Source organism: Thermobia domestica, chromosome 10 (assembly GCF_964235325.1).
Source record: "Thermobia domestica chromosome 10, izTheDome1.hap1.1, whole genome shotgun sequence".
Lineage (NCBI taxonomy): Eukaryota > Metazoa > Arthropoda > Insecta > Zygentoma > Lepismatidae > Thermobia > Thermobia domestica.
Window position 1 is genome coordinate 122,147,604 of NC_137463.1, and position 27,181 is coordinate 122,174,784.

The following is a 27,181-nucleotide window of genomic DNA, read 5'->3' on the forward strand; positions in this document are numbered from 1 at the left end:
CTCGTTGTGTTCCCACAATCCAATCATGCAGTAACCTTGCGCGAAGTAGTTCCCTCCGCTTGCCAAATAGTTCCATGTTTATAACCGCTTTTAAAATAAACACCTCTCTCCTTACATATTATCAAGCACACAAACGAGCGAATTATCCATTTCTTGCTGGTAAATTTTTAAAATTTAGCTAGAAACGGAGGACCAACTTTGGAACTTAACCCATAGATTGTGTACCGCAGGGCACATCTCCAACTTAAGCAAATCTCAATATTGTGCACTTTCGAAGAAAAAAGAGATATTTAAATATTTTCTAAATTTCTCTCACTTGTTCCGTAAAGAGGAGTTCCCGCAAATGATTTCCTCGCTTTTAATTACGATGTTATATACCGAAGTTTACACCTCCAACTTGAGGATGCGTAGATTGATCATTTCCTGGGTAAAGAAAAGGAAATTTGGATATTACAGGAACAGTTATTTTTCATACTTTGAAGCGGAATTCGTGCAAACACTTGAACACATTTCCTTATTTTTAATTGAAAATGTATTTACCAAATTTCCTCATCTTGTTCGGAACCCACGTTAAACTATAGGTCCATGCCTCATATGGCCTCGCTGCTGAATGGGACGCAAAATTCAAATCAATTACAACAACAACTAAAAAGGGATATTCTAGAAGGTGCTGTGCAACCTATTTTCTTCATAATGAAATTTTATTCGTATGAAACGGAACCAAACTAATGCTTATATATAAGAATAAAATTTCTGTAAACCTTCCCAAATATTCACAAACCTTTAAATAAGTTTGATGTAGGAGGCTTTATCAAAAATAGCTTTTAATAAGCAAAGTAGGCTATTTTAGGCAGTATTAAATATGATTAGTTGCTACATTTGCTAATGAAACGTTGACGTTACTTGTTCTTTCTGAAATATATCCAAAGGAAAAATAGGTTTTGACCTTACACTGACATGCGTAATTAATAACGTATATTTATAGATAAATCGGGAAAGAGACGGTAGATCAGTGAGCCACTCCCTGGATTTATCGTTACTTAATCAATTTGTAAGGACAATGTTATAGACCAGCGTTTCCCAACCGGTGTGCCGCGGCACACTGGTGTGCCGCGAATGGACCGCTGGTGTGCCGCGAATGGACCGCTGGTGTGCCGCGAGGAAATCGAAACAAAATTATTGATTCTATAGCAACCAAATTGCAAAACATAGGGAAGAAATGTACATTTTAGTATTTCACATTACTATCAATTTCGACCATGGAAGAAATTACTGTAATTGTAATATATTATTCTACATCTATTACTGTGTAGCAGACAGTATTTCGGCTCGTACACGTCTCCACGTTTAGCTGCTATGTTATGCTTCAATTGAGAGTCATACTAACACCGAGAAATAGAAGCACTTGTACGGTACGCGTCAAGTGAACGCTCGTAGAACACACTTTGGCACGTGAATGGCAGAACAACACTTTGTTCAACAGCTGTGTTTTGACTTCGACGCATCGCAAGCTGTGTGATTGGAATAATATGCACCGGTTTTGGTTAAAACAGCAAAGTTAAAAGTACAAGACATTTGTTTGTTTGTTCGTTCGTTATTTAGTGATCTTCGTTCTTATTGAAAGGTTGGATACAGTTTTCGAAAAAGAAAGCGTATTTTCAGAAATCAGTGTTCTGTATTTCATTGCATTTGTTTTCTATTTTAAAATTAGAATAAAAAATAAGCACAATGAATTAGCATTGGGGAAAACCAGTAATCGAGCTTTCATCTCAGTGGAGGAGGAGATCAGTAATCACATTACCTTGGTATTTTATATTTGGAAATAATAATAATAATATCTATGAGTGTGCCGCGAGAATTCAAGTTACACCCGTAGTGTGCCGCAAGTTGAAAAAGGTTGGGAAACGCTGTTATAGACGTTATACTTAAGCGAGTTCAAGGCTTAAAGTTCTTAACATTTCAGATTCTGTAGATAATCGAATTCAAGGTGATTTATCTGTTCAAGAAAATACGTAAGGAGCCGCGGTGGCTCAGTGGTAGAGCGTTCACCTCTGATGCATGGGGTCCTGGGTTCGATCCCAGCTCGTGCCAAGTGAACTTTGTGGTGGACAAACACCGTGTGTGTGGGTTTTCTCGGGTTCCTCCCGTTTCCTTTCACTTTCTTCATTCTACCATTTCATTCGTTAACATCACCGTCTCCTTTATCCTAGCCGGCATATCCGTGAGACGTAAAACATAGATTTCATTTCAGCATGTAAGATTGTTATTTTGCTAACTTGAAAAACTCTTTCTTACAGTTTATTTTAGTATAAACCATTGCTTAATTTATCAGATTTGTTCATAATGCTTGTCATACCATCTTCGACATTTTCATATTGCTTGTCATACCATATTCATTTTTTCCTCATATATTTAAGTAATGAAATGTGAGATCCCTCGTGGCCAAGTGGTTAGCGTGCACGTCTTTGTCCTGGGGTCCACGAGTTCGAATCCCGGCGGGAGCTAATGTGGTTCTGATCCCACGTTAGTTTATAGGACCACTTTTCACATATCCTCGCTTCTGCAACAAACTAACCATTATCTACTTCTAAATCGCCTAATTTAAGCATCGAATACTTGATATTTAACGAAATGATTTAGGGCTTCAGAGATTGAGTACAAATAAATGAAGACTCAAGGACTCGGATGTAGTAGACTACCTGTAATTGTCATTTTTTATTATTATTTGCTTACTAATAAAATTCCTGACAGAACTGAAAGAGGCCGTTTAAGAGGATGCATTTCAGTGGTTACTTAATTGGACGGTCAGTTTCATCGCCTATGCAATTGAAATCTTGAGTTTGATTCTCTGTGAGAATAATTGTTGTTTATATTCTACATCAAACAATAACATCTTAACTGGTCAGTGGCTAACGCGCGAATTTTCTGCGCGTTTATAATCACATTTGTTTCCTGGAAGGAATATTTGTCGCGAATACAAACCCAAGTAGTAGATTGGGTTTCACATGGTAAATAACAATGTTTTCATTATTTTACACTTTATTTACTTTATTACAATTGATTGATTGATATTTGCTCTGTAAGTTTATCTTTGTTTCATACAGCTTCGGCGCTAAAAGGGACACACAAATTAAATAATTTTCTTACAAGGTTGTCTATATTCTTTATTATAAATTAACGAGAAATGTAACAGTTTCGGAAGTATATCACTTCCTTTTTCAGACTACTATTCCAACTGAAATCATAGATAACGTAACGTAACATTTCTCGTTAATTTATAATAAAGAATATAGACAGCCTTGTAAGAAAGTTATGTTTAATTTGTGTGTAAGATGGACACAAGGCCTTTTTATAAAAATATCTATAAAAGGGACAGTTAAACGCTAACCTCAGCAATCAATAGGTTCACGTTTGATGCAGTTTCTGTGATGATTTTTTTAAAAGTATAAACATTTGGAATCTCTAAACTTTATATGAAATGCATATTTCGATGAGAAGTTGGGTCAAGGTCTAGATATTGTAGGTATCATTTCATCGCGTTACTTCTGAAACCAAGGCAGAAAGGGAGAGGGAACGGTCAATTTCTGTGATATTGAAATTTCCTTTTATTTAGGCCTATATCTAAAATTCCAAATGTTGCGATTCATTTAAGTTGGTGACGAAAAACTCGGTTTATAAACTCTAACATAAAACTAAGGGAACACATGTTTAAGTTTTCTAAAATTCCGCTCCTAAGAGGAAAACGGGTCAGTTCTATAAGATCTAAATTTCCATTTCTTTTTTCGCCTTTTTTTTTTTTTCTCAGAAAGTGCCCAATGTGAGGGTTTAAGTTGAAGATGTGATATTCGCTATATCAACTTATATGAAAATAACAGAATTCACTTAAGCGTTTTCGAAAATTCCGCTCCCAAAGGGAAACTAAGGTCGATTCTATATCTCCTAAAGTTCCCTTTCTTTATTGAGAAACTGCCCATTGTAGGGATTTGCTTAAGTGTGATATGTGAAAATCAATACATAAAGTCTTCAATAAAAATTGTGTTTCAGCATCTGACAAAATTCACCTCTGAGAAGGGAAGGGGCTGATTTCTAAAATATTAAGATTCCCTATTATTTATTCAGAAGATAGTTAATACAAGAATTCTTTTAAGTTGGAAAATATTTGATATATAAACTGGCAATTGAAAATAAAGGGAACATGTATTTCAACGCTTTCGGAAATTCCGCTTGTTGAAGGGGAAGGAGGCAAAATGCATGGAATGGAAGAATGAATGAGATTCACTGAAAATTCAGGTCATTAGTATGTGTATAAACGTGTTACTTGAACAGAAAGCTTCTTTTATTACGGGAGCAATGTATAAGAAAGATTTTGTATGTATGCTAAGGGAGGGAAAAACGATTCACCCAGAATAGAATGTCATATAAATCAATAAATTACGGAGATGGCACTCGGCATAAAACTCATTAAAACTGAGCGGATGCGTGTCCAAGCATTTTTTAAAAATTCCTTTTTTTAAAAAAAAATAAGCATTTTCTACTTTTTCTCTGCGTACTAAACGTAGTGTTGTCTGTTACTTGTCGCATCACGGGGAAATGCATGAAAACTAGGTTTCAATCACTACGTTGATTAAAGGGCATATCTTAAAGGGGTGTGGGGCTCAAAATTAATTCATGAGGTAAATGTTATATATTATGAGTCTCTCAAGTTAGTAAGATGAAATATGTATATAAACCCTTCATTACAAATAAGTGGACACGTGAACCAGCATTTCCCAAAATTCCAGTTGTCATGGGACGGAAATTGCAATTTCTGTATGTTTCCGCCACATTGATATAGACGTTGTATATTGTTTGTCATTGCGTCATGGTAAATGGCATGTCCGCTTGAAATGAATCTTGGAATATATCTCCTGCCTCAAGGTTTTTCTTGTGTCATATTAAGGAACGTATCCCAATAGTGTAGGGGAGTTCATAATATATACCAAAAATAGAATGTCTTATGGGCTTTTATAATTACATTTTCAATGAAATGTATATCGTGATGGGGAAAGGAGTTCAAATATTTTCCATGAACTTATTATCCCCGTGCAAGAAACGGGCATTTTAGGTACTTTCTGGCAAGGTTCTAGAACACAGGTCCACCACCAGAGGCCAAGTTAGGTGAAATACGACAAAGTAAACTATTTCAAACTGTTAACTTACCAAAGTATCACTTGCATAAAAGGATTTCTAATAATCTACAGAATAAAATAACAGTTCGGGGCAGAGCCCCAACATCCGCAGACGTATATTCTTTTAGAATGTTATTAAAAGAAATTCTTCAATGCATTCTTTTAAATCGTTTTTCAACGAAACCGGTTTCGATGAAAAACAACCGATTTTGGAGAAAACTGATAACTGGTTTCGGTAAAAAACAACCACTTTTTGGAGAACCGGACTCAGTGAAAACCGATAACCGGATTTGGAGAAAACCGAATCCGGCTTCGGCGAAAAACAGTTTTTTGAAAATTTTCTAAACCCGGTTTCGGTTTTCCTAAAAACTGGAAACCGAAAAACCGGTTTTTGTGCCCACCACTATCCAACGCCAGTTGATCTAATGGTCCGCACCTATTTCTGCTAGGCAAAGTGGTCAGAATACTTGCACATACATACATACATACATACATACATATATACATACACATACACACACACACACACACACACATACATATATATATATATAATATGTCACCAAACTACCATGCACATGCCGTTTATAACTTAAGAGAATTGCGATGATACAAATATGATGGGTAGTATTCGATGTGTAAAGCTTTTCGTGAGTGTTTAAAGTTCAAAGTGTTACTTTGGAAAGCAATAATTTCTGTGCACAAACTACTGTCATACCCAGGAATGCTACACAATGATGATCTTGGAGTTTACAATGAGCAGCAATAATAATACTAATACTAATACTAATAATAATAATAATAATAATAATAATAATAATAATAATATAATTTGTTGATAATCTTCACCAGAGTTCTTGAACTTACTGTTGCAGCGGAAACAATTATTCACGGCCAAGGTATATTATTTTACGTGCTATATATAAGAATCCCTATGAATAACGATTTTTTAAAGAATAATTTCTATTTCAGGTACGTCAATGGGAATCTAAAAGCCTTACGGAAAGAGAGAACCAATGCTGGAAATATAACAGGTGAAAGATTTTGATACCTAACAGAGAGCTGAGTAAATAAATAACGCATTAACCATGTCGAGAGAAAGAATGTCTCGAAGATTCTATCGATCGGATAGCATCCATGATTTCTTTCAGTTTCTTGATCGAGGACAGATGGCGTCGTGTGAGAATAGATGGACTTTTGAAACAGCGTGGGAAGTGGCCAACAAAGGTAAGTACCTAAATTATTTTTTAGTTTCATAGTTTCCAGCAGAGGCGGATCCAGGACGGACTTCTCGGAGGGGGGGGGGGGCTGGAATACTGCTACTTTTAAGAGGTCCAAACTCTGGGATTGGTTTTATTTATATATATAAAATAAGAAAGTTTTCTCTTCTGGGGGGGGCGATTGCCTCTTTCGCCCCCTAGATCCGCCACTGGTTTCCAGATTGGGAGTACGTTTTTTGGAGCAATCGGGTATTAGTGTGTCATTGTTTTATTTGAATGCGGGTTCTATCCCATTTACACTAACGTAGCGAAATAAGGCAACTAAGCTAGTAGAATAGGGACAATGTGACTGGTTTCTCTCTCTTGTAAGGTTATGGGAACCTGAAATCAGTAATATTAGTGAGGGGATGAAACAAGAGCGTCATTTGTTTTTTTTTTTTCGAGGGAAGAGGGGATTTTACTACCAGATAAATAATTTTCAAGTTTTTCTTTAGTATATTATTATACTTCTTAATATATAGGGCCTACTTAAAACTTAAGGAGAGAATATTTATCCCCTTCCTTCCTAAATGACGGCCATATGATGGGTATTAAATCAGGATGAGAGATGTAGGAGCCGAGTAATTATGACGTAAATTTACGTATATTAAATTGCATACACCAGTTAACATTACTTCAGTAGAAGCAGGACCGGCTCTTCCTTATATATAACACGTGCATTTATACAGGAGCGCCATTTTTTTAAAGGGGGAGCAAAAACTGTCATAAAATAGCTATATATTAAAATGCTGAGTTTGTTTGTCCGCAATCCTTTCCACAATGAGATCTCAAAAACACAAGTGCTAGAAACGTGCCGTTTAAACTTGTCGATTCCAAATTTTGTGTAGATTATCCAGTTCTCATTCAGATTTCAACAATTTAGGGGCCGTTTCGAGCCCATTAGATTAACATTGTTGCAGGCCAAAACTACCGTGTTAAGCAACCAGTAGAGAAGTTACGTATGGTGGATTCATGGACATTGCAGGCGCTTTGCTTAAATCTGAATAGCAGAACCAATTGCATGCTGCCAATTTCAAAGGCCTCAAGAGACGCAATGAGGCGTACTCGGACGGAAATGGATTTATTAGAAAATAATATTTCCACTTGATATCGTGTTACTTGTACAAATTTGCTACAAACTCACTCCAACATCTATACATAGAAGTTCACTTCCTTTGTGAGTCTATCTTGTACTTGTGTAAGTAAGGAAACATGCACAGTGGGAAGGAGATTCATGGTCATAACAGAACGATGCGCTGAGTAGACAGCGTAGGTTCAGCTAGTCTTCTATTAAAATGCTACAATAGCAATTAAGAGCGACTGAGCTCCAACCTATATCTTTAGCTTTCAAACCTTTGATTTACGGTTATTTGTGATTTCACGTTTATAACAAAGACAAATATTTTTAAAAAGGTGTACTTTAAATATATTACTTAAAGAGATCGTTTCCACGAAGTTTATCCTTTTAAATTATTGTTCAAAGCCTTTGCATTTTAATAAGCCTTCTCCGAAATAAATGCAAATGAATTGTGCTGCCATCTCTGGAGTTTTTTTTTAAAACTATACGTTTGTGGACGTTTATATGTTTGTGGCAAATCCTTTCGACAGTGAGATCTCGGACACTACAGGTTCTAAAAAGATTGTTTTCACTGATCGATTGCAAATTTTGCGCAGATTGTCCAGTTCTAACTCAATATTATATATATAAAAAAAAACATGTCCATAATTTATTTATTACATTTTTACGGGTACACTGGAAGTGTTGAAATTAAAAAAAAAAAAAAAAAACAGCATCATATCCTACCTATTATACGTACCAACACCATATAATTGTATATAAGGGCTGCATATCTATCAGGTGTTTGTTTCATGGCCAAATTATAATGAAAAACGAAGGATAACCATTTCTCCATCTAAGTTGAATCTTTATTGTTTGGAGTGTTTTGCCCAATGAACACCACATATCACTGACATTAAAATTGATTGTAATGTATTATCCTAATTTAAAATCTATAAAACGATAATCATGCCTGTTGTTCTGTATGGTTGCGAAATATGGTCTCTTACTCGGAACGAAGAACATAGATTGAAAGTATTTGAGAACAAGATCCTGAGACGAATATTCGCACCTAAGAGAAACGGGAATAGGGAATGCCGGAATCTTCATAACGAGGAACTACATAATTTATACGATTTATCCAACATTGTTAGGGTCATCAAATCTAGGAGGCTCAGGTGTGCAGGTCATGTAGCCAGGATGGAAGAAAGAACGAACGCTTTCAAAATCTTAACTGGAAGATCAGCCAGAAAACGACCATTAGGAAGACCTAGGTGCAGATGGGAGGACAATATTAAGATAAATTTCGAAGAAATAGAAAGTGGAAACTGGATTCAATTGGCTAAGGATAAAAGTCAGTGTTTTTTGTGAACGCGGCATTGAACCTCTGGGTTCCATAGGCCATAGAGTTACTTAGTTTATGTATTTCCTTATTACATACTACATGCAAGAAGAAAAAGAAACACAGATCATACATGAATTAAAAACTGCAACTGGAAGTAGGCTCAAATCTTGCAAACGGTGCGAGATATTGAAAAAATAATCGAAAAAAATCTCCCCTTTACGGTATCTCTTGCCTATTTTTTTTTCCAAGACTACTTTCACTTGTGTCTGTATAAAGAGCAATTCTGTTTCGATTGAATAGGAGCAAAGAAACAATTGAAAATTTGACTTTTTTCAAAAACTTTTATTCGAAAACTGCTTAGATGAGTACCTCTTCCAATTGAATGAATAGATGCCTTTCGATGGATGTAAAGATTATAATACCGTTTACAGCAATTTAATGTCTAAAACTGCTCTTAAAACATAGTAAATATTAGTAAAGTTTGCAACACTTCTTAAAGGTATGTAATTAAGAGAACTTCCTATAATTACAGCTACCAAAAAAAGTATTGTTGTATTGTCAAGAAGCAAAGTTAATCAAAAAGAGTTTTAAAAGTAGGGATGCGCACGAGACAAGTCGAGACAGGATTTTCCTACAAAATTCGAGTCGAGGCACGGCTCTTCCAATAGAAAAATATTCATTTTTCGAGTCGAGACATCACTTTTATATCACATTTTCGAGACGAGACAAGCCACAAATCTTGTCTCGTGCGCATCCCTATTTAAAAGTTTCCACAAATATGCCGTTTTAAGCAATATTTATGTAAACAGCATTATGGTATTTGCTTATTGAAGGCCATCCACTTAATTGGATGCACGACTTACCTAAACACGTTTTCGAAATAAAGTCCTTTGGAAAAGTCAGATTTTCAATTCCCTGTAACTTAGTTTCGATTTGCTCAATATTATATGCCATATAACCGTAGTATTTGACACTAAAGCACTTTTGATGTGCCGTCTGTGCCACTTGCGTAATTTCCGTTGTGCAACTTTCCAAAATTTGGTATTTTTTTTCGAAGTTCGCGATACTGTATCAGGGGCGGATCCAGGTGGGCGATAGCCCCCAGAAGAGGAAACTTTTATTTTATATATATAAATAAAACCCATCCCAAAGTTTGGAGCCCTTAAAACTAGCAGTATGAAAACCCACCGCCTCCCAGAAGTTGCTCCTGGATCCGTCCCTGTACTGTATCGTCCTTAGTTCGCATCACTGCGTAATAAGTGTGAAAGTCTCTAAGTTTTTGATTTACACTTATACATATTTTAAGTATGTAACAGCCTGACTAGCGCCACTTGAAAAAGTACAACTTTGAGTTTGCAACACTGTTAATTTGGTGGTAGTGAGGAGTATGACAAACAATATACCCCTGCCGATATTTGTTTGGTATGAAATTTAAGCGTCAAAGTTTTGTCTTTTTTTTTTTTTTGACAAAAACTTTTGATTTTGATACAACCCTTCTATTGAAAATTCCGAAAACCACAATCATAGTGTACCACAATTATAATTTAAAATGGAGAGTAATGTTAAGTTAAGTTGATTTTGTATTAACTCGCCAATGCAGCAGACTATCCAGTTTAATTAGAATTACTTGTTGTGAAAGTCCAGAGAAAATAATTATATTTTAGCAATTAAATAATTTCTTAGTTTTCACAGCTATTGAGTTTTCTCGCGTAATTTCTTAATAGGTATCCAACCTGAAACCTTAAATTCATTCTTCGTTGCGTTGTCATGCAAACTGCATAGCTACGTAAAGTAGGTGTGTGCCGAAGTGACTAATTTCCTTCGCTGAACACTGGATTACTCAAGCATAATTTCATTATCGAGGATCGTATTATATGAAGAAGTGACATACAAGTAACCTTCCTGAGGACCTGCGCATTTTTAGAATTGGATATTAATAATTTGTCCTATGTGGTTTGTAATCTGCCGAATATGAATTATTTGTTACAAAAAAAAAAAAAAAAAAAAGTTAGATACCTGGTAACATTTTTTTTTCTGTAGGATATGTGGATAAATAAATAAATAAATAAATAATAAAATGACTGTTAATTCTCCAGAAAATGAATATTTCTGAGGAGTTTCCTTCTTGTTTTGGTGGAGTCAAGCCAAAATTCGCGAAACTGTCGTATCACCGTCGTATGTTTTTCTTTTTATAATGACCTTGGCACAGTCGCCTATCTATCCAGTATGGCAACGTAGCTTTGGCAAGGTTAACTGGGTTATTCACTTACAATTCTTTTTTTGTTTCCGCATCGAAAGTTACGTTAAACTTGAAATATTAGAATTTAAAATAAAGTTACGACTGCCGAGAGAATTATTCTTCCCTCTAAAGTAAATGATTTTGGTTATTCTAATTCATTACGTAATGTTTTATATTTGGTCAACGAAGTTTGACGTCAAGGAGGAAACGTATCAGTCGACAGTGAGGATCTCGTATGAAGGAATGAAATCGTTCTTAACACAAAAGCATGACAGAAATTTAATATGTTATTTGCTTCTTTGCTTGTTACGAATGTGACATTTCCCTCTTCAACTTCAGACAAGTTGAGTTGCCAGCCTTTCAAGTGAAATGCCCGCCTAGTATCAAAACCCGCTCCCAGTTACGTATCTTTTGTTAGAGATTTGATATAATTGAATTGAATGGAAACATTATTTGTTGAAAAACCATATATCGCTTTAAAAAGTCAAGTATGGGAATTAATTGCAATATCCGGCAAATTCATTACACATTTTACCATTGTTATTGTCAGTATCCGATAAATCCATTTAAAGTAATCGGTACTTATATTGTCATCACGCGACTCATACTCATAGTACTTTCCTATTATCCATCCATTGTGTAAGTTGTTCACTTTTAGCATTAAAAGTGTAATTTCTCAATCGTTACTAGTAGTTCCACTTGCAAACTTACAAAGGACAACGTTAACTGTTACACTGATCCGAAAGTGACTTTCTTAAAAATGTTAAGTGAATTTTGTCGTTGTCCATCATCAGGTACGTACGCAGAAATTTATTTTGGGGAGGGGGAGTCCACATTCAATATCAGGATAAGTTATATTAAAATTTGTAAAGTCACCACTAAAATTAGACTAAATTTACAGAAAAGTCTGGATTTCTGGGAAGATCGATCCGGATTCCTGCGAACGTCGCTGTCCATCATCACCTGATGTATGTATATTTGGAAGGGAAAATAATGTTTCAATGTTTTTCTGAAGTATGTGGTGAGCAAGACAATTACGTATATCATATTCATTGCAATTTTACAGAGATGTTAGTTGCTATAGACCCTAAGAATGTCATCCATATTGAAGTAACTTTTCCAGTAGTCGGGTTACTCCTCTGAATAGAGTGCCTACACTGGTGTGTAAAATTTCAGGATAAAAATAAGTTTCACATGCTATGTCACTACAAAGTGACACATAGGTGAAACTTGGAACTATACATAGAAAGTAGTACTACCATGATACGGGGCCGCAGAGGCTCAATGGTAGAGCGTTCACCTCTGGTGCATGGATCCTTGGTTCGATCCCAGCTCGCGCCAAGTGAGCTTTGTGGTGGACAAACACCGTGTACGTGGGTTTTCTCGGGGTTCTCCCGTCTCCTACCACTTTCTTCATTCCACTGTTTCATTCATTTCTCATCATCACTGTCTCCTTTAGCCTAGCCGGCATAACGTGGGACGTAAAACTTATTTTCATTTACAATATTATATAAGAAGCAACGAAAAAGAATATTAAAAGAAGTGCAAAAATGACACTTTTGTACAGAAACAATAATTAACACTGAAATCAGTGCGACTTATGATTGCTCCCCTGCCATTACAGGAATGAAATGATCTTAGGAGATTGTGTGATCACGGATAGCGATGCATGCTCTATAACGTGCTCCCATGCTGATTACAAGGTTAGTAATGAATTGTGATATGAAGTGATTCCTACACCAGCACTGTTGATAAGTAACAGATGGTCTTTGGCGCATCTGGCTATGCTGCAAGATTACTTCCACTAGCATCCCAAACATGTTTAATGGGACAGGGAACAGCCATATCTGTAGATTCGCCGAATACCGCTCGTTTCAAAGAGTTCCGCCACTGCGCTGTTCGATGGAGTCGTGCATATAAATGAAGTTAGGGCCTACTATACCTTTGAAAAGGCGCACGTGATGAAGGAGTAGTGTTACGATGATGATGATTGGTGAATGTACCACATGCAAAAATTCAAATACCGTATGCTCATGCAACATTATGCCCCCCACACAAGAACAATGGACCACCAAAACGATCATGTTCGACAAATGAATTTGACACTAATATCGGTCATTTTGAACATGCTATTTTTCGCGCCCCCTAACCTCCATGACGATGGCGGCTAAAGTTGGACTTAAACGGCATCGAGTGTGTTACTATTCATCTCAGCGATCCCGAAATCTATAGATTGGACATTTATATCTATCATTATCTAGTATTTTTACACGACACCCTACTCCTAGGGGTGTGCTATCCCCACAGTATTTTTTTTTAGATTGTAAGGCATATGCGTATGTTTATTTATATATATATATATATATATATATATATATATATATATATATATATATATATATATATATATATATATATATATATATATATATATATATATATATATATATATAGAGAGAGAGAGAGAGAGAGAGAGAGAGAGAGAGAGAAAGAGAGAAATGAGGTTTCCGCGTTCCATCTTCCTAACATGAAATATTCTGAGATCATCCATTTTCTATAATAATTTTGAACCTCCCCGTTTGCTTTGAACCCTTCTCTCCCCTTATGGTACAAACCCGAAAATTGTATCTAATCTACGGTCTCTTTCAAACTATGACCTCTTCGATAAAATCATTTTGAAGGATGCCAATATAATGATATAGATTCGTATACTGAACAAACCTACACACATGATTGAACGTACCCACAGGGGCAAACATTCATTTTTATACATGTGTGTGTATAAGAAAGATGAACGTTTGTGGGTTTGTATGTTTTTTCGGTATACATATCCATACCGTTGATTTGCTATTCCTCAAAGTAATTTTATCTAAGAGACCATCTATAGTGGTTCATATCCTAAAGGGTGAGGAAGGAGCTTCAAAGAGGAAGATGGTTTAAAATTTATATTTAAAAAAAATATCTCAGGAATTTCTCGTGTTAGGAAGATGAAACTCGGTATGAAACTCTTTCTAAAAAACAAGTTCCGGTCATGACTTATAATCTGGAAAAAGGTATTGTGGTGGTAAAATATCCCTAATGGTGGGAGGAGGGTGACATTGAAAACTACCGATATTAGCGCCCAATCCATAGTTTTTGTAGCGGCTGAAATGACCAATGACACCCCCGATGATGTCTTAATCCAAGTTCAGCTTCCATTGGCAGAAAAATAGAAGGGAAGAAAATAAATGTCCAAAATGATCGAGATTAGTGTCGAATCCAAGGGACGCTTAGCTAATTGGTGACAGTCATGATGACATTTGAACCCAAGTTGAGGGGAAAAGGAACACTGCAACCGGTGCGGGAATTAACAGGGTCAATGCCTTCTTGGTTATTTATTTTACTCAGTTCTTCAGTTCATTTTTTCTTTCATTTTCACTTTAGTCATTATATCTACAGTTTAGAATCGATTTACAGAATTGAATAAGCTTTTACATAACTTACACTATAGATGGACAAATAATTAATATCTATAAGGGCACGAAAATCATGGAATTTCTCTCCGACATGCGAAAGGTGCATCAGATAGTAACACTTTGCAAATAACATTACTAGGCCTTGTTGAGCCCACAACGAGGATTACTTAATTTCAAAATTGCAATCTTGTTCACAAAATCGGCCACTTACCTCTCCTTAAAAAGTTTTGTACTTTATCCTTATTTCAAACAAAAATATAATAATACAATACGCGACACTGAGAATTCAGTTGTTTAAGAAGTGTGTGTTCATTTAACAATTTTATATATATATTATTCTTCGCATTTATCAACAATAGGTCCACGTCTCATATAGCCTCGCTGCTGAACAGGACATTAAACTCAATCATCAACTATCGTCATGGGGAAACATGTGGACTCATAACTCGTGACAGTAACATATCTGCCTCTTGTGCTTCTTAGGACTAGCTCCAAAAGTAATGAGTTAATTTGGTGGGATTAGAGTTTCTTTCAAGGTCAAGGACATATCAGACTTGGACTTACAGATCAATGTGGAATTGGAACCACATGAGCTCCCGCCGGAATCAAACCCAGGTCTCCTTCGTCAAGTAATGAGTTGAATTTGTATTTGAGATAGGTTAAGTACAGGAAATTTACAGACCTGAGATAGGTTAAGTACAGACCTGACGAAGTTTCAACTTTGAATAATAACAGACTATTGAGTATTTTCTGGCTGGCGCTTACTTAAACCTTCAAATTACGTATGAAACTCTGTAGCTGGAAGCTGTAGATAATTTATTTCATATCGCTCTTTTTTCAACAGTTCGTGCCTAAGCAATAATACAAAGATTATTCCCTCTAGTCTTCCATTTGTCATTCTACTAATCATTATTTTTCTAATTGTGGGAAAAATTTGCTCTTCATTGAATCGAGCAAATTTTTGTTGGAAGTTCATACTCCATTTTATTAACATTTAACCAATATGTTCCATGTATTTTCTAGTAATTTCTGCTCTCAATAGCATTAGTGAGAATTTTTGCGAAGTCCAATCCCCAAATTTGATGGCCATTAACTCGAGGTTTGTAAAAATAAATTAATAAATAAAGTAAATATTCACGAACTAAAAAAATAATGGCTTACTAAGCAAGTGAAGCTCTACCTACACGCCAATTTTAGTCCAGATCGAATGAGTTCTGTAGTTCATGTGCGCTACTGGTTAAAAAAACGATCTAGACCTTAGTTATGAAAACCAGACGCCACAATAATAAAAATCCAATTTGATATTTAGGCCTGCATGTTTTGGCGTTCAATTAGCTAGGTCATAGTCATATTTTCTACATGAGTATACATGGTACCCGGACTTTTCGAGCCGTAGCTTACAATATGTATACTCATGTCCAAAATGATTGTCGCATATCTATAACTGTTTTCTTGTAAGAATGTAATTTGATAATGATTTTGCAAGGTACTTTTAATACTGATACTGTGTGTATAATCAGGAAAAGTATATTTGTGGTAAATTTCATAGGAAAATAATTATAAATACGAAAATTATAATGAGTAAAACAAAATGTTGCTAAATGGACAAGAAAGTTTTATTGTTCTTATTTATTGCTCTTTTGACATGAAACTTGCTACATACATGTCTTTGCCGATTATACACATACTAACATTCTAAGATATACCAGGCGAATTAGTTATCAAATTATATTCCTACAACAACATATTTATAGACATGCGACAATAATTTTGGACATGAGTGTACATACATTGTCCTTAAGATTGATGTTTAAAAGAGTAATCAAAAGAACTAGCATTCTTAGAATTATAATTTAGAAAGTTCTAAATTACAGAAATTTTCGTCATATAGTGTGTCGTAGACGATAAAAATACTTAAGACGTACAATCCGTATGTTCCAGTTCCATAATGATCTTCACGTGTAGTCCAAATTGTAAAATAATTAATATAATTCCCGTTCTTAACTCGAGAAGAATAAGGCTTATGAAAAATACTCGAAAGATACATTCAGATATTTTGTTGTTTCAGAATACTTGCTGATGCAAGTCTGATTTCACTTGAGTTACTTAAACGCTCACCCTGTTTTCTCTCTCAGAAGTAACATTCCGTAAAACTCCATCATATCAGCCTAGGATACATTAGGAATATTTACACAAAATTTCAAAGTATTTCATCTAATGAGTATTAATATCTGAAGAATAGCAACTAAACTTCTAAGACAGTCTTCTTCTATTTTAGAGGCCGCATCTCACAGACTCCCATCTTATCTGCAATCTAGAGCACAAGGAGATAATATTAGTACAAAATCTCAAGGCTCTATTCCTAATAGTTTTAGAGATCTAGTAATTGGCAAGTCAGTAGATTTACTCATAGATCTGAAGGTAAATCAAGATTTTTCTTCATTCAACTCTATTTTCCTCGTCTAGGAGCATTTTATACATTAGAATAGCAGTATTTGAAGCGGAAATATTAAATTTTAAAGTGCATTAAAGGTAACACATTGAGATAACTGATACTATGCATTGAGATAACTGATGAGATGCAGACAAAACTTTTTTTTTTTTTTTTTTTTGTAAATTTTTCTGGCGGTTCAAAATTTCCGGAAATTTTACATTAATCATGGGCTTTAAATTGACACTCATGTGCGTATTGCGTACTTTAGAACTGAAATTATTTCCAAAAACAGAACCATATTTGTTACATATTATTTTTATTGAGTCATGATTCAGAGTTTCAGCAAAGCCAAGCGAGTATTAATCTATTTTATCTGTTAGATACCCAGCTCAGAGCAACATAAAACTCGAGACCCCATGGGTCAAATCCTAAGAGATACAGGGTGCGTTCACAAAGTTTCAAGACTGTTACCTGAGTAGGGGCGCTCACGCAGACCCGTTCCACCGACAGATTGCGACAGTGGTGAGTGTCAACTAACTGACCGCACGAGCATCAGTTGCGTCCGAGACGCGGGAGTGAGTAGATCGCTCTAATGATGTGTGTGCGTGCCAGTGACCATCGTCAAAACTTGAGTGAGTGGAAGATGCAGCGGCATTTGGAGCAGCGTTATGCTGTAAAGTTCTGTGCGAAACTGAACAAAACAGCTACAGAGACTTTCGTATGATTCAAGAGGCCTAGAAAGAAGACACCATGACACGTGCAATGGCTTTTGTGTGGCACAAGAGGTTCAAAGAGGGCAGCGAGGACGTTGGAAACAATGACCGCTCTGGGAGACCTGGAACAAGCCGAACTGAGGAAAATGTGGTGAAAGTACGTGAAGTCTTAAAACACTGATAGTCGCCTTAGTGTTAGATTAATTGCCGATGAATTGGGAAGGGATCCGACTACGGTATTCAAGTTCGTGACAGATTTGAAGATGAGAAAAGTGTTTTTGCGCAGTTCAACGTGGCAACACTGCCGCGTCCACCGTACAACTCACTAGTCAGACCTTGATCCCAGCGACTTTTTTGTTCTCCCGAGTCAAGAAAGACCTGAAAGAGAACCGATTTGACACTATTCCAGCGGTCCAGGCAGCTTCGACGAGGATCCTTCACAGCATTGCGCGCGAAGACTTTCAGGGAGCGTATGAACAATGGAAAACACGCTGGCAGCGGTGTGTTGATGCCCAAGAGTCATATTTCGAAGACTTAGTTCGCTGTACAAAAATATGGAATAGATTTGTTTTTCTGAGACCATTCTTGAAACTTTGTGAACGACCTTGTAATTGCATTACTCTATTTGTTTGTCTCTGGACCAGACAGTTATAAATTTAAGACTACAATTCGTGCCCTTCTATTAAAGAAATCGTGGCTACAGCCCTCAGTTGTTTTTATTATACCTAATATTTGGACTTGAATTACAAATACCTAGATAGACGAGGTTGATTAACTTTTTTCTGTGCTTCTTATATCTTTTGCAAAAGCAGGTGGGTGACCAGATTCCCTTCAACATAATACATCAGTATGTTTGCTTGAGCTTGAAAAAGTTTGATCTAGAATATTCTGACTCAGTTAAGTAGCATTGACACTAATTGGTGACCTTTGGTCCTTGATGTAATGGATCGTAGATAAGTTATCGCAATTAGATTGGAACGTAAATCTGCTTCAAGGTCATAGGAAATAGGAAGTGATAGCGATGCTGGTTGAAACATCAGTATTTGCTTTACGGTATGTAAAGCACGTGGAAAAGAATTTGAAATAATCTTCATTTTTAATCCTTCACAATTTGTTTGATGCTAAACCTGTGTATAGGGGTCTCAGACGCTTTTAGCCGTAACTCTCCCCGGATTTACATCAATTATTTCAGCAAGAGCAAGTGTATAACTATGAATATACTGTAAATTTTCACAGGGTGTCCCGGTTTCTAGTCTAGAAATATGGTCGGTGAAGGGGCTAAGTGGCGTATATTGATTTTTAGAATTTTACAGGAAAACTATTTGAAATTTCTCGTTGAACTTTATACACTGCTACTCATTTCAAGATATTTTCAGAAAGTTCATGTCTCTGTTAATATAAGGAATTCAGATATGAAATTTTGTATGGATGTTGGTCATAATTCAAATCACGATTTTTTTCGAGTTACGCCATTTCGCCCCTTCACCGACGAATAGGAGCCCTTCCTGTGTATCTATCGTTTATACTCAACTGCATAGGGGTATACATGAGATGTTTGGGTAAAGGAAAATAAATGCTCTACATCCTACAAAAATGTTGTTCCTATGAAAACGATCCAATGCTTATCTGCTTCGGCTATATAGATTTTACCAGATCTTTGTATGTTTGTTTGTCTTTTTTTCGATTTTTGTACTGCAAATTGCGTCTGCACCTTACAGATATAAGAGTACCGATGCAATCTATAAATCCTAAGAGTGGAAACACAGAGGCTAGACAGTACGTGAAACTAAATTTGCTGGCTTGACAGCTCTGGGAAATGACTATGGTGACCAGACGCTAAGTGGTCAGCACATCATATTTCCCGTCGAGTTTATTATTATTATTATTATTATTATTATTATTATTATTATTATTATTATTATTATTATTATTATTTCGACCGGAGTTTTCTACTACTTAACCTGAGTAACTCTTCGTGATTACCTTAGGATACTGGATAAACATCGAAAATTTTGTCCTTACCAAGAATTGAACCGAGGACCAGGCACACTGATTGTTGTGGCTCATGAGGAAGCATTTAAACATGATCTAGAATGGATTGAAATTTAGTGTCCCTTTCAGCAATGAGTACGAGGTCCTGTATTTGCTTCCTGATTTGAGATATTTATTTTGGATACAAACCCGGATGCGATTCAGGCTTCACTTTAAGTAGGTCCCATCTTCATATATCCTTGGTGCTAAAATGCAGTGGTGCTATTCATCCGGTTCGCTAGAACCGGTTGTTAAAATATTTTGAGTTCGTAGAACCGTTTGTTATACCCATACACAAACATACGTACGCGCTCGCACACGCATGAGATATCAAGAATAATGCACAAATATCAAGAATGGAACTGTGATCATATTAGTGAACAGGCTCGCAACCAGCCACAGAGGTTTGGGGGGGGGGGGGCATGAATATGTTAGGGGGAGGGAAAGTCATTAAACATTCTCTTATCAATAGCTAAATTGTGTTTTTTGTATTAATAATAGCATTTTGTGTTAAGGTATAGAGGGGCCATGAAAAGTTTTTTTTTTGGGGGGGCAGCCCCCTCTGGTTGCGGACCTTTTAGTGAAATTGTGAGGGTATTTACATTTGAAACACCATTATTTACATTTGAAACACCATTATTTACATTTGAAACACCATTATCAACAATTGTCGATCCGTTGCAGGATGAATGTCTTTCGAATACTTTTTGACAACAATCTATCTTGGACAACTCGTTTTAAAGATATTCGCAGTGCTACATAACTTCGTCACACCACATCTTGTATTAGGATACTGTGTAGGTTTCTACTAGTACTTGTGGTATCCAGTAAAAAAAGTTTGTCTACCTTGTATGGCTTGTTTTCTAAGAGAATCATCTCTATCTACCTACTTATCCATCTACTATCTCTCTCGTATAGATATATATATATATATATATATAGAGAGAGAGAGAGAGAGAGAGAGAGAGAGAGAGAGAGAGAGAGAGAGAGAGAGAGACCGGTTGTTAAAAATTAGAATAGCACCACTGCTAAAGTGGGATGTTAAATGCCAAACAATCAACCACTACTATTGCTATGTTCTGGTTCGAATTCGATCCCAGATCATTCTGGCTGAAGGCTTTCAGTGTTGTCCCCAGTCTTACACGAATATGGGTTGATACTTTTAAAACAAAAGTATCTTAAGAAATTTTCATGTCAGTTTTCATTGTTAAGGTTTGCAGTGTAAACTGACTGTATGTGGAATGTGAGAACGTATATAAATAATTGGATTACCCAATCCAAAATTTTAACTGGAAACCCAATCGGAAAAAGCCATTAGGAAAACTTAGGTGCCAATGGAAGGGCAGTATTAAGATGGGTCTCTGAGAAAAGGAAATTTAAAGTAGAAACTGGATCCAGTTGGCTAAGGACAATAAGGGGATTTTTGAATTATTAAATTGCTATACAAATAACGAGTATAACCGATTGATATGAATCCCCGAGTAACCAAGCAGTTAGCTTGTTGGTTTTGAACGTATGATACTTTCGATTAAATATTGTTAGTAGCTTACCTTAATACTCTATATACATTGGTAGCCTACAATCAGAGTAATCCAGGAGAGGGGAAAGTAGAGCACCGAACTAAAAAAAAAAAAAAAAAAAAAAAAAAACTATATTGTAAAATCTGTATAATATTGTTACGAGTATGTGTTAAAAGGGGAGGTAGAATTTGATTTATTTCATTACAGAAGGAAATGTGAATGAAGTTTTCGTCCATGCGTAATGGTTCAGATTATTGGTACGTAACTTTAAAAGTATTTACTAGTTACAGTATATGAAGCAGTAAATTACTGCATTGACTTGAAAAGACACGTAATTCTTTTGTCTTATACATGCACTAGTGTTATTTTAATGAAAGGAAATTCAGTAGACTTGAACGGACTAATCTTCTTCCCTCAATGACAAATCTGAACTGTTAGCATTCATTAAGTAGCATGTAGAACGACTTCAGAAACGAAGGCAACGTACTAAATTCATACTTAGCGCGAATATGTGCTCATTCATGTGGTTCTTACTTCCTATCTTGAGTTTTAAAAAGAAAAATGCTAAGAAACAAACGCTGGCGTGAAGATGGAACCTCTTTCAGTGAATGCGTCTGAAGAAAATAATTATATAATGAATTTATTTGGGACGTGGTTTTGGTTTCAATTCCAGTGGCGACAATTTTTGCTTTGACTAGGGTTCCGTACGAGACAAGATGATACAGATTAAAAAAAAAAAAAAAAAAAAATCGGGATGAGACGATATAGCTTTTCCTAAATAAGGAACACACTTTTCGAGACGAGATATCACTTTCACGGCATCTTTTTCGAGACTAGACAGCATCAACTTTTGTTTCCTGCACATCGTGAAGCAGTCGGGGAGCTACTCTAATTAATTCTTTCAAGCCTTAGGGGGGACAGCTCCTTCTTCCCTATGCATGAGACTGGTTTTCTGATTTTTCGTTGTTTGCTATACTGCACCAAGAAAATTTACTATTTTTTTTTAAATATTGATAATAGTACACGCCTGTTACATTTAACAAGTCATAGAAAAACTGTTTCGTAGTTTCCATTATGCAAATCTTTGTTACGGCCAGAAATAAGTGTTTAGTACCATGCTTCAGAGAATTGAGGTATCGAATTCTCGTATAGAAAAATAGCAAGGGAAGCTGATGCACTGATCACATACCATCCAGGTATAAAGGGGCTCATACACGCAGACACATGCATGAAGAAACCTTCCAACATGCATGAAAAATATCACAGGCAAGTTGATCGTGTATAGCCTCATTCATGCATGTTGAAAGTTTTCAAAATATATAAACATACATGATGGTTTTGCCGTTATTTATGAATGTTTACCGTGTATGTGCTCGTTCATGCAAGTTGGTTGTTTTAAACTTTGGTCCGGCAATCACGACAGCGATAGAAATCATGTGATTCTTTCCTCCGATTCATTCTTCTAGTAAGTTGGACAGTGAGTTGGCACATATGCGGGCAAAAAATTCTTCCAACATGCATGATGAAACAAATCTTTCATGCACGTTGGTCATGCAAGTGAGTGCGTCTATGGCCTCAATAAGAGTTTGGCCCTGGAGTTGTGAGCCAGGGAGCTTTACTTTTAGGCTGTTTGAGCTAGGGAGTTTACTTTTAGGCTGGCTGCACATTGACCAGAGGCAGAAAGCTAAGCCAAGGAATAGGGAGACCTGAGTGCGTTGATCGTGGACACATTCATAACGTTGAACAGGCCCTTGCCTAGTATATGCTCAACTGAATATACAGGCTTTGTTACATTGATCACAGTACAGTATGTACAGTATGTACCTTGGCTCAGCTGCCCTGTCCTCTGGTCAATGTGGGGCCCAAATTTTGATACGTTTATTTCATATTATCGAATTAATTTTCGTATAGTTTTTTTTTTCTTTCTTTCATTGCTGACATAGCTTGCTTTCTTGAAGTATGAAAGTTAGTCTCTCTTTTCTCACATTCGCCTTTCTCTTTTTCCGAGATTTTTTTATTGAGGATTTTTCTTTTCTGACGAATTTCTTAAATGACTCAACCGATTTTCATCATTCATATATATAGTGGCGGCGATTAGACGTTAAGAGTGAGGGGCGCAAGACACGATCTAAAAACTTGTATATCAGCCTTAGTTTCCCTAGTTGTTTCTAATACATTGACGAATTGACGAAAGGTTGTATAACTAATAGGATACTTTCTTTTTGGTTGAAATACCGTATATCGTATTTCATAGTTTATTAAGTAAATTGACAAGACCAAAGGAAGTAGGTACTCTTAAACAACCAAGGTGTAAGAAGAGATTTGATTCCTTGCTCATGAACATCTTGAAATTTTGTCTGGAAAATTGTGTGATCTGATTACTTAATACCAAATTTACAAAATAAATACAGTAGGACGTCGATAATCCGAACGTCAAAAATCTGAACACGGTCCTTAGAAGCTTTTTATATTTTGTCTTAGGGCTAGCGATAAACAAACAATAGAGTTATCCGTCGGCGTTGTGTGAAATCAGTTTTTTTTTTACAAAAGCTCATTCATATGTAATTGTCATACACATTTTCATTTTTATTTTCCCTTAGGCCTATACAGCAGCGTTTCCCAACCGGTGTGCCGCGGCACACTGGTGTGCCGCGAATGGGCTGCTGGTGTGCCGCGAGGAAATCGAAACAAATTATTAATTTTATAGGGACCAAATTGCAAGACATAGGGAAAAATGTATATTTGTATTTCACATTACTATGACCCTCTACTATAAATCTACAATTTTAAGTTTCATACTGTGTTACTTTTCTGTACATTTTTAATGTTGAAAAACGTATTAATCATTGTCATGACCATTATTGCTTCTTTATTGTTGCAGACTATTTCGTAACTTGAAATTTTAACATATCATTCAATAAATTCAACAAAGTAAACATGCATACAAATTACCTACATTTGTGTTTTAAAAGTATATTTATTTATTTGTTCGTTATATAGTGATCTTCCCTTTTAGTTAAAGGTTAGATACAGTTTTCGAAAGAGAAAGTGGATTTTTAAAAACCCAAGTCCTATATTTCATTGCAATTGTTTTCTATTTTAAAATTAGAATGAAAAATAAGCATAATGATTTACCACGGGGGAAAGTCAGTGATCGAGCTTTCTTTGTAAGAAGGATATCAGTAATCACAAGAAAATAACACGATATTTTATATTATCAATAATAATAGTAATATATATATATATATATATATATATATATATATATATATATATATATATATATATATACAGAAAGTGGTCAGAAAAATGGAAACACCTGTGGTTGGCAACACGTCAGATGTATGGGTTGGCAGTGGTGTCGTGGCGCCCGCAGCGCCGGACCACTGGTGGTGGTGTGTTAGGTCGGTCTCCATACTACGTCAGGCGCAGTGGAACAGCAGTGTCCAGTGGCTGCACCAGACGGAGGTAGTGTAAAATGGGAGACCTCTCAGATTTTCAAAGAGGGCAAATTGTTGGTGCGCGGTTATGTGGAGTGAGTGTGACGGCAGTGGCTACTGTGTTAGGTGTGTCGCGTGGGACAGTGTCGAAGGTGATGACGGCCTACACAACACACGGGAAAACCACATCAGGGAAGCGGAACAGTGGGCGGAAAAAAATCATGAGTGACAGGTCACGCCGGGTATTAAAGTGCATTGTCACGCAGAACCGTTGTACCACTGCGGAGCAAGTGACGGAGGAACTCAATCAGCACCTCCCCACCCTGTTTCGACAATCACAGTCCGCCGCGAATTACATGACATGAACTTACGGGGTCGTGTTGCACGGGCCAAACCGCTCATCAGGGACCATAACGGTTTCGCACGCCGTAAATAGTGCCGCGACCATGCAACTTGGACCGTTGAGGACTGGAAACGTGTGATATGGTCGGATGAGTCATCCTTCACCCTATTCCCAACCACGGGCCGTGTTTATGTGTGGAGAACGCCCAAAGAAGCTTATGATCTGCAGTGTCTCCGCCCAACTGTGAAACATGGCGGCGGCTCGGTGATGCTGTGGGCCGCCATGTCATGGTTTTCATTGAGTCCTTTGGTCACATTTAGCGGACGAATCACTGCCAACGATTATGTCGCAATTTTAGGAGACCACTTGCATCCTATGGTCCGGATGTTGTTCCCGGACAATGACGCCATCTTCCAGGATGATAATGCACCCATTCATACAGCTGGCGTTGTTGCAGCGTGGTTTGAGGAACATCAGTTGCAATTTCGTTCAGGTGTTTCCATTTTTCTGTTCACCATCTGTATATATATATATATATATATATATATATATATATATATATATATATATATATATATATATATATATAATATGGGTGTGCCGCGAGAATTCAAGTTACACCTGTAGTGTGCCGCAAGTTGAAAAAGGTTGGGAAACGCTGCTATACAGGATAAGTTTTAAGTGAGAGTTATAAGAACAGTGTAATTTAGTGTACGAGCACGTTCTTCAGAAACATTAAATATAAGTAGCCTTACGTACGGTATTGTAATTACTAGAGACCGGATGTTTAGGCACTAAAAACCTAGAAAATAGGCAGGCAAATAGGCACTAAAATTTAAAAAATAGGCAGTAAAATGTATCTCGAAATAATGAAGATAAATACTCAATACCATTAAAAAATAGATTCAAGTCAGAAATAATGCTCGAAGAATACAGAAACATACTTCTTTGTCAATATCTTTTATTGCATATATAAAAACGAAACTTGCTATGCATTCCATATACAGTATACTGGGTGAACCTGGAAGATGTGCGCATACTTCGGGAGGTGATTCGTGACATCAAAAGAATACAAAAAGTCCTCTTGCATGTTGTGGAAGTCCGCATCGTATACGAGTGACAGGGGGGCTAACTTGGAATCGAAAATCGAATCCTGACAATTGGAGCGAGACATAAAAGTGTGTACCTACTTTGGGAGGTGATTCGTGGCATTCAAGAGGACTTTTTGTCTTCTTTTCATGTCACGAATCACCTCCCAATGTATGTGCACATCCAAGGGCGGATCCAAGGGGGGGGGGATACGGGGCTATAGCCCCCCCCTTGACGCTCAGGTTTACACTGGATAAAATGGACTTCAATTCTGCTTTACACTGGATAAAACGGCAAATTATGGTTTAGCCCCTCCCTTGATCATATCCTGGATCCGCCACTGTAAGCACATCTATCTGTTCCATTCCAATTGTCAAGATTTGATTTGCGATTCCAAGTTGGCATCATTATCACTAGCACACGACACGGAATTCGACAAACTACAAGAGAATTTTTTTTTTCTTTTGATATCATTAATCACCTCGGAAGTCTGTGCACATCTTTGAAGTTCACCTTGTGTATATATTGTAACGTACCACGTGCTTGTGTTTACAAACACCTAATATACGTATATATGTATGTATTATTTATGTTATATAAATTATATATTTCCCAATGAAGGCTTATTTTGAAGAAAATGCATAGAATAGGCAACATTAGGCACTAAAGCAATTATTTAGGCAGTAAAGGACGAAATAGGCAAAATAAAATTGGCTTAAATCGCAACTATAACCCGCTATATAAACTTTAAAACCTTATTTTTGATCATATTTTTAATATTAAAGAATAGGCATTTTGGGGGGAGGTCTCTAGTAATTACTGTATGTACTGTATAACAACTATATCGATAAAAGAGCATACTGTACAGTCTAAATGGCATTTTCTTGGTTATTTTCGAAAATCCGAACTACCTGTTGTTCCAATTAGTTCGGATTTGCGACTTCCTACTGTACATAGAAAGGATAATATTAATCATAATGAATGATAAGGCTTATTTTACAAAAGTTATATTGAAACTGAGGATTAATGAACAACTTAATTTTTAATTCCACACATGCTATTAAATGTATGCTAGTCTTAGAAAATGA

At 36.3% G+C, this 27,181-nt stretch overlaps 1 protein-coding gene across 1 annotated transcript in view; it reads left to right on the plus strand.

The window, feature by feature from the left end:
- The window catches only part of Glys (glycogen [starch] synthase), a 149,550-nt gene that overhangs the window by 21,202 nt on the left and 101,167 nt on the right, over positions 1-27,181 (plus strand). The window contains exon 2 of the mRNA XM_081728529.1: positions 6,141-6,395. Coding sequence (XP_081584655.1) covers positions 6,257-6,395 — 139 coding nt within the window. The 5' untranslated portion in view covers positions 6,141-6,256. The remainder of the gene's footprint in view (positions 1-6,140; positions 6,396-27,181) is intronic.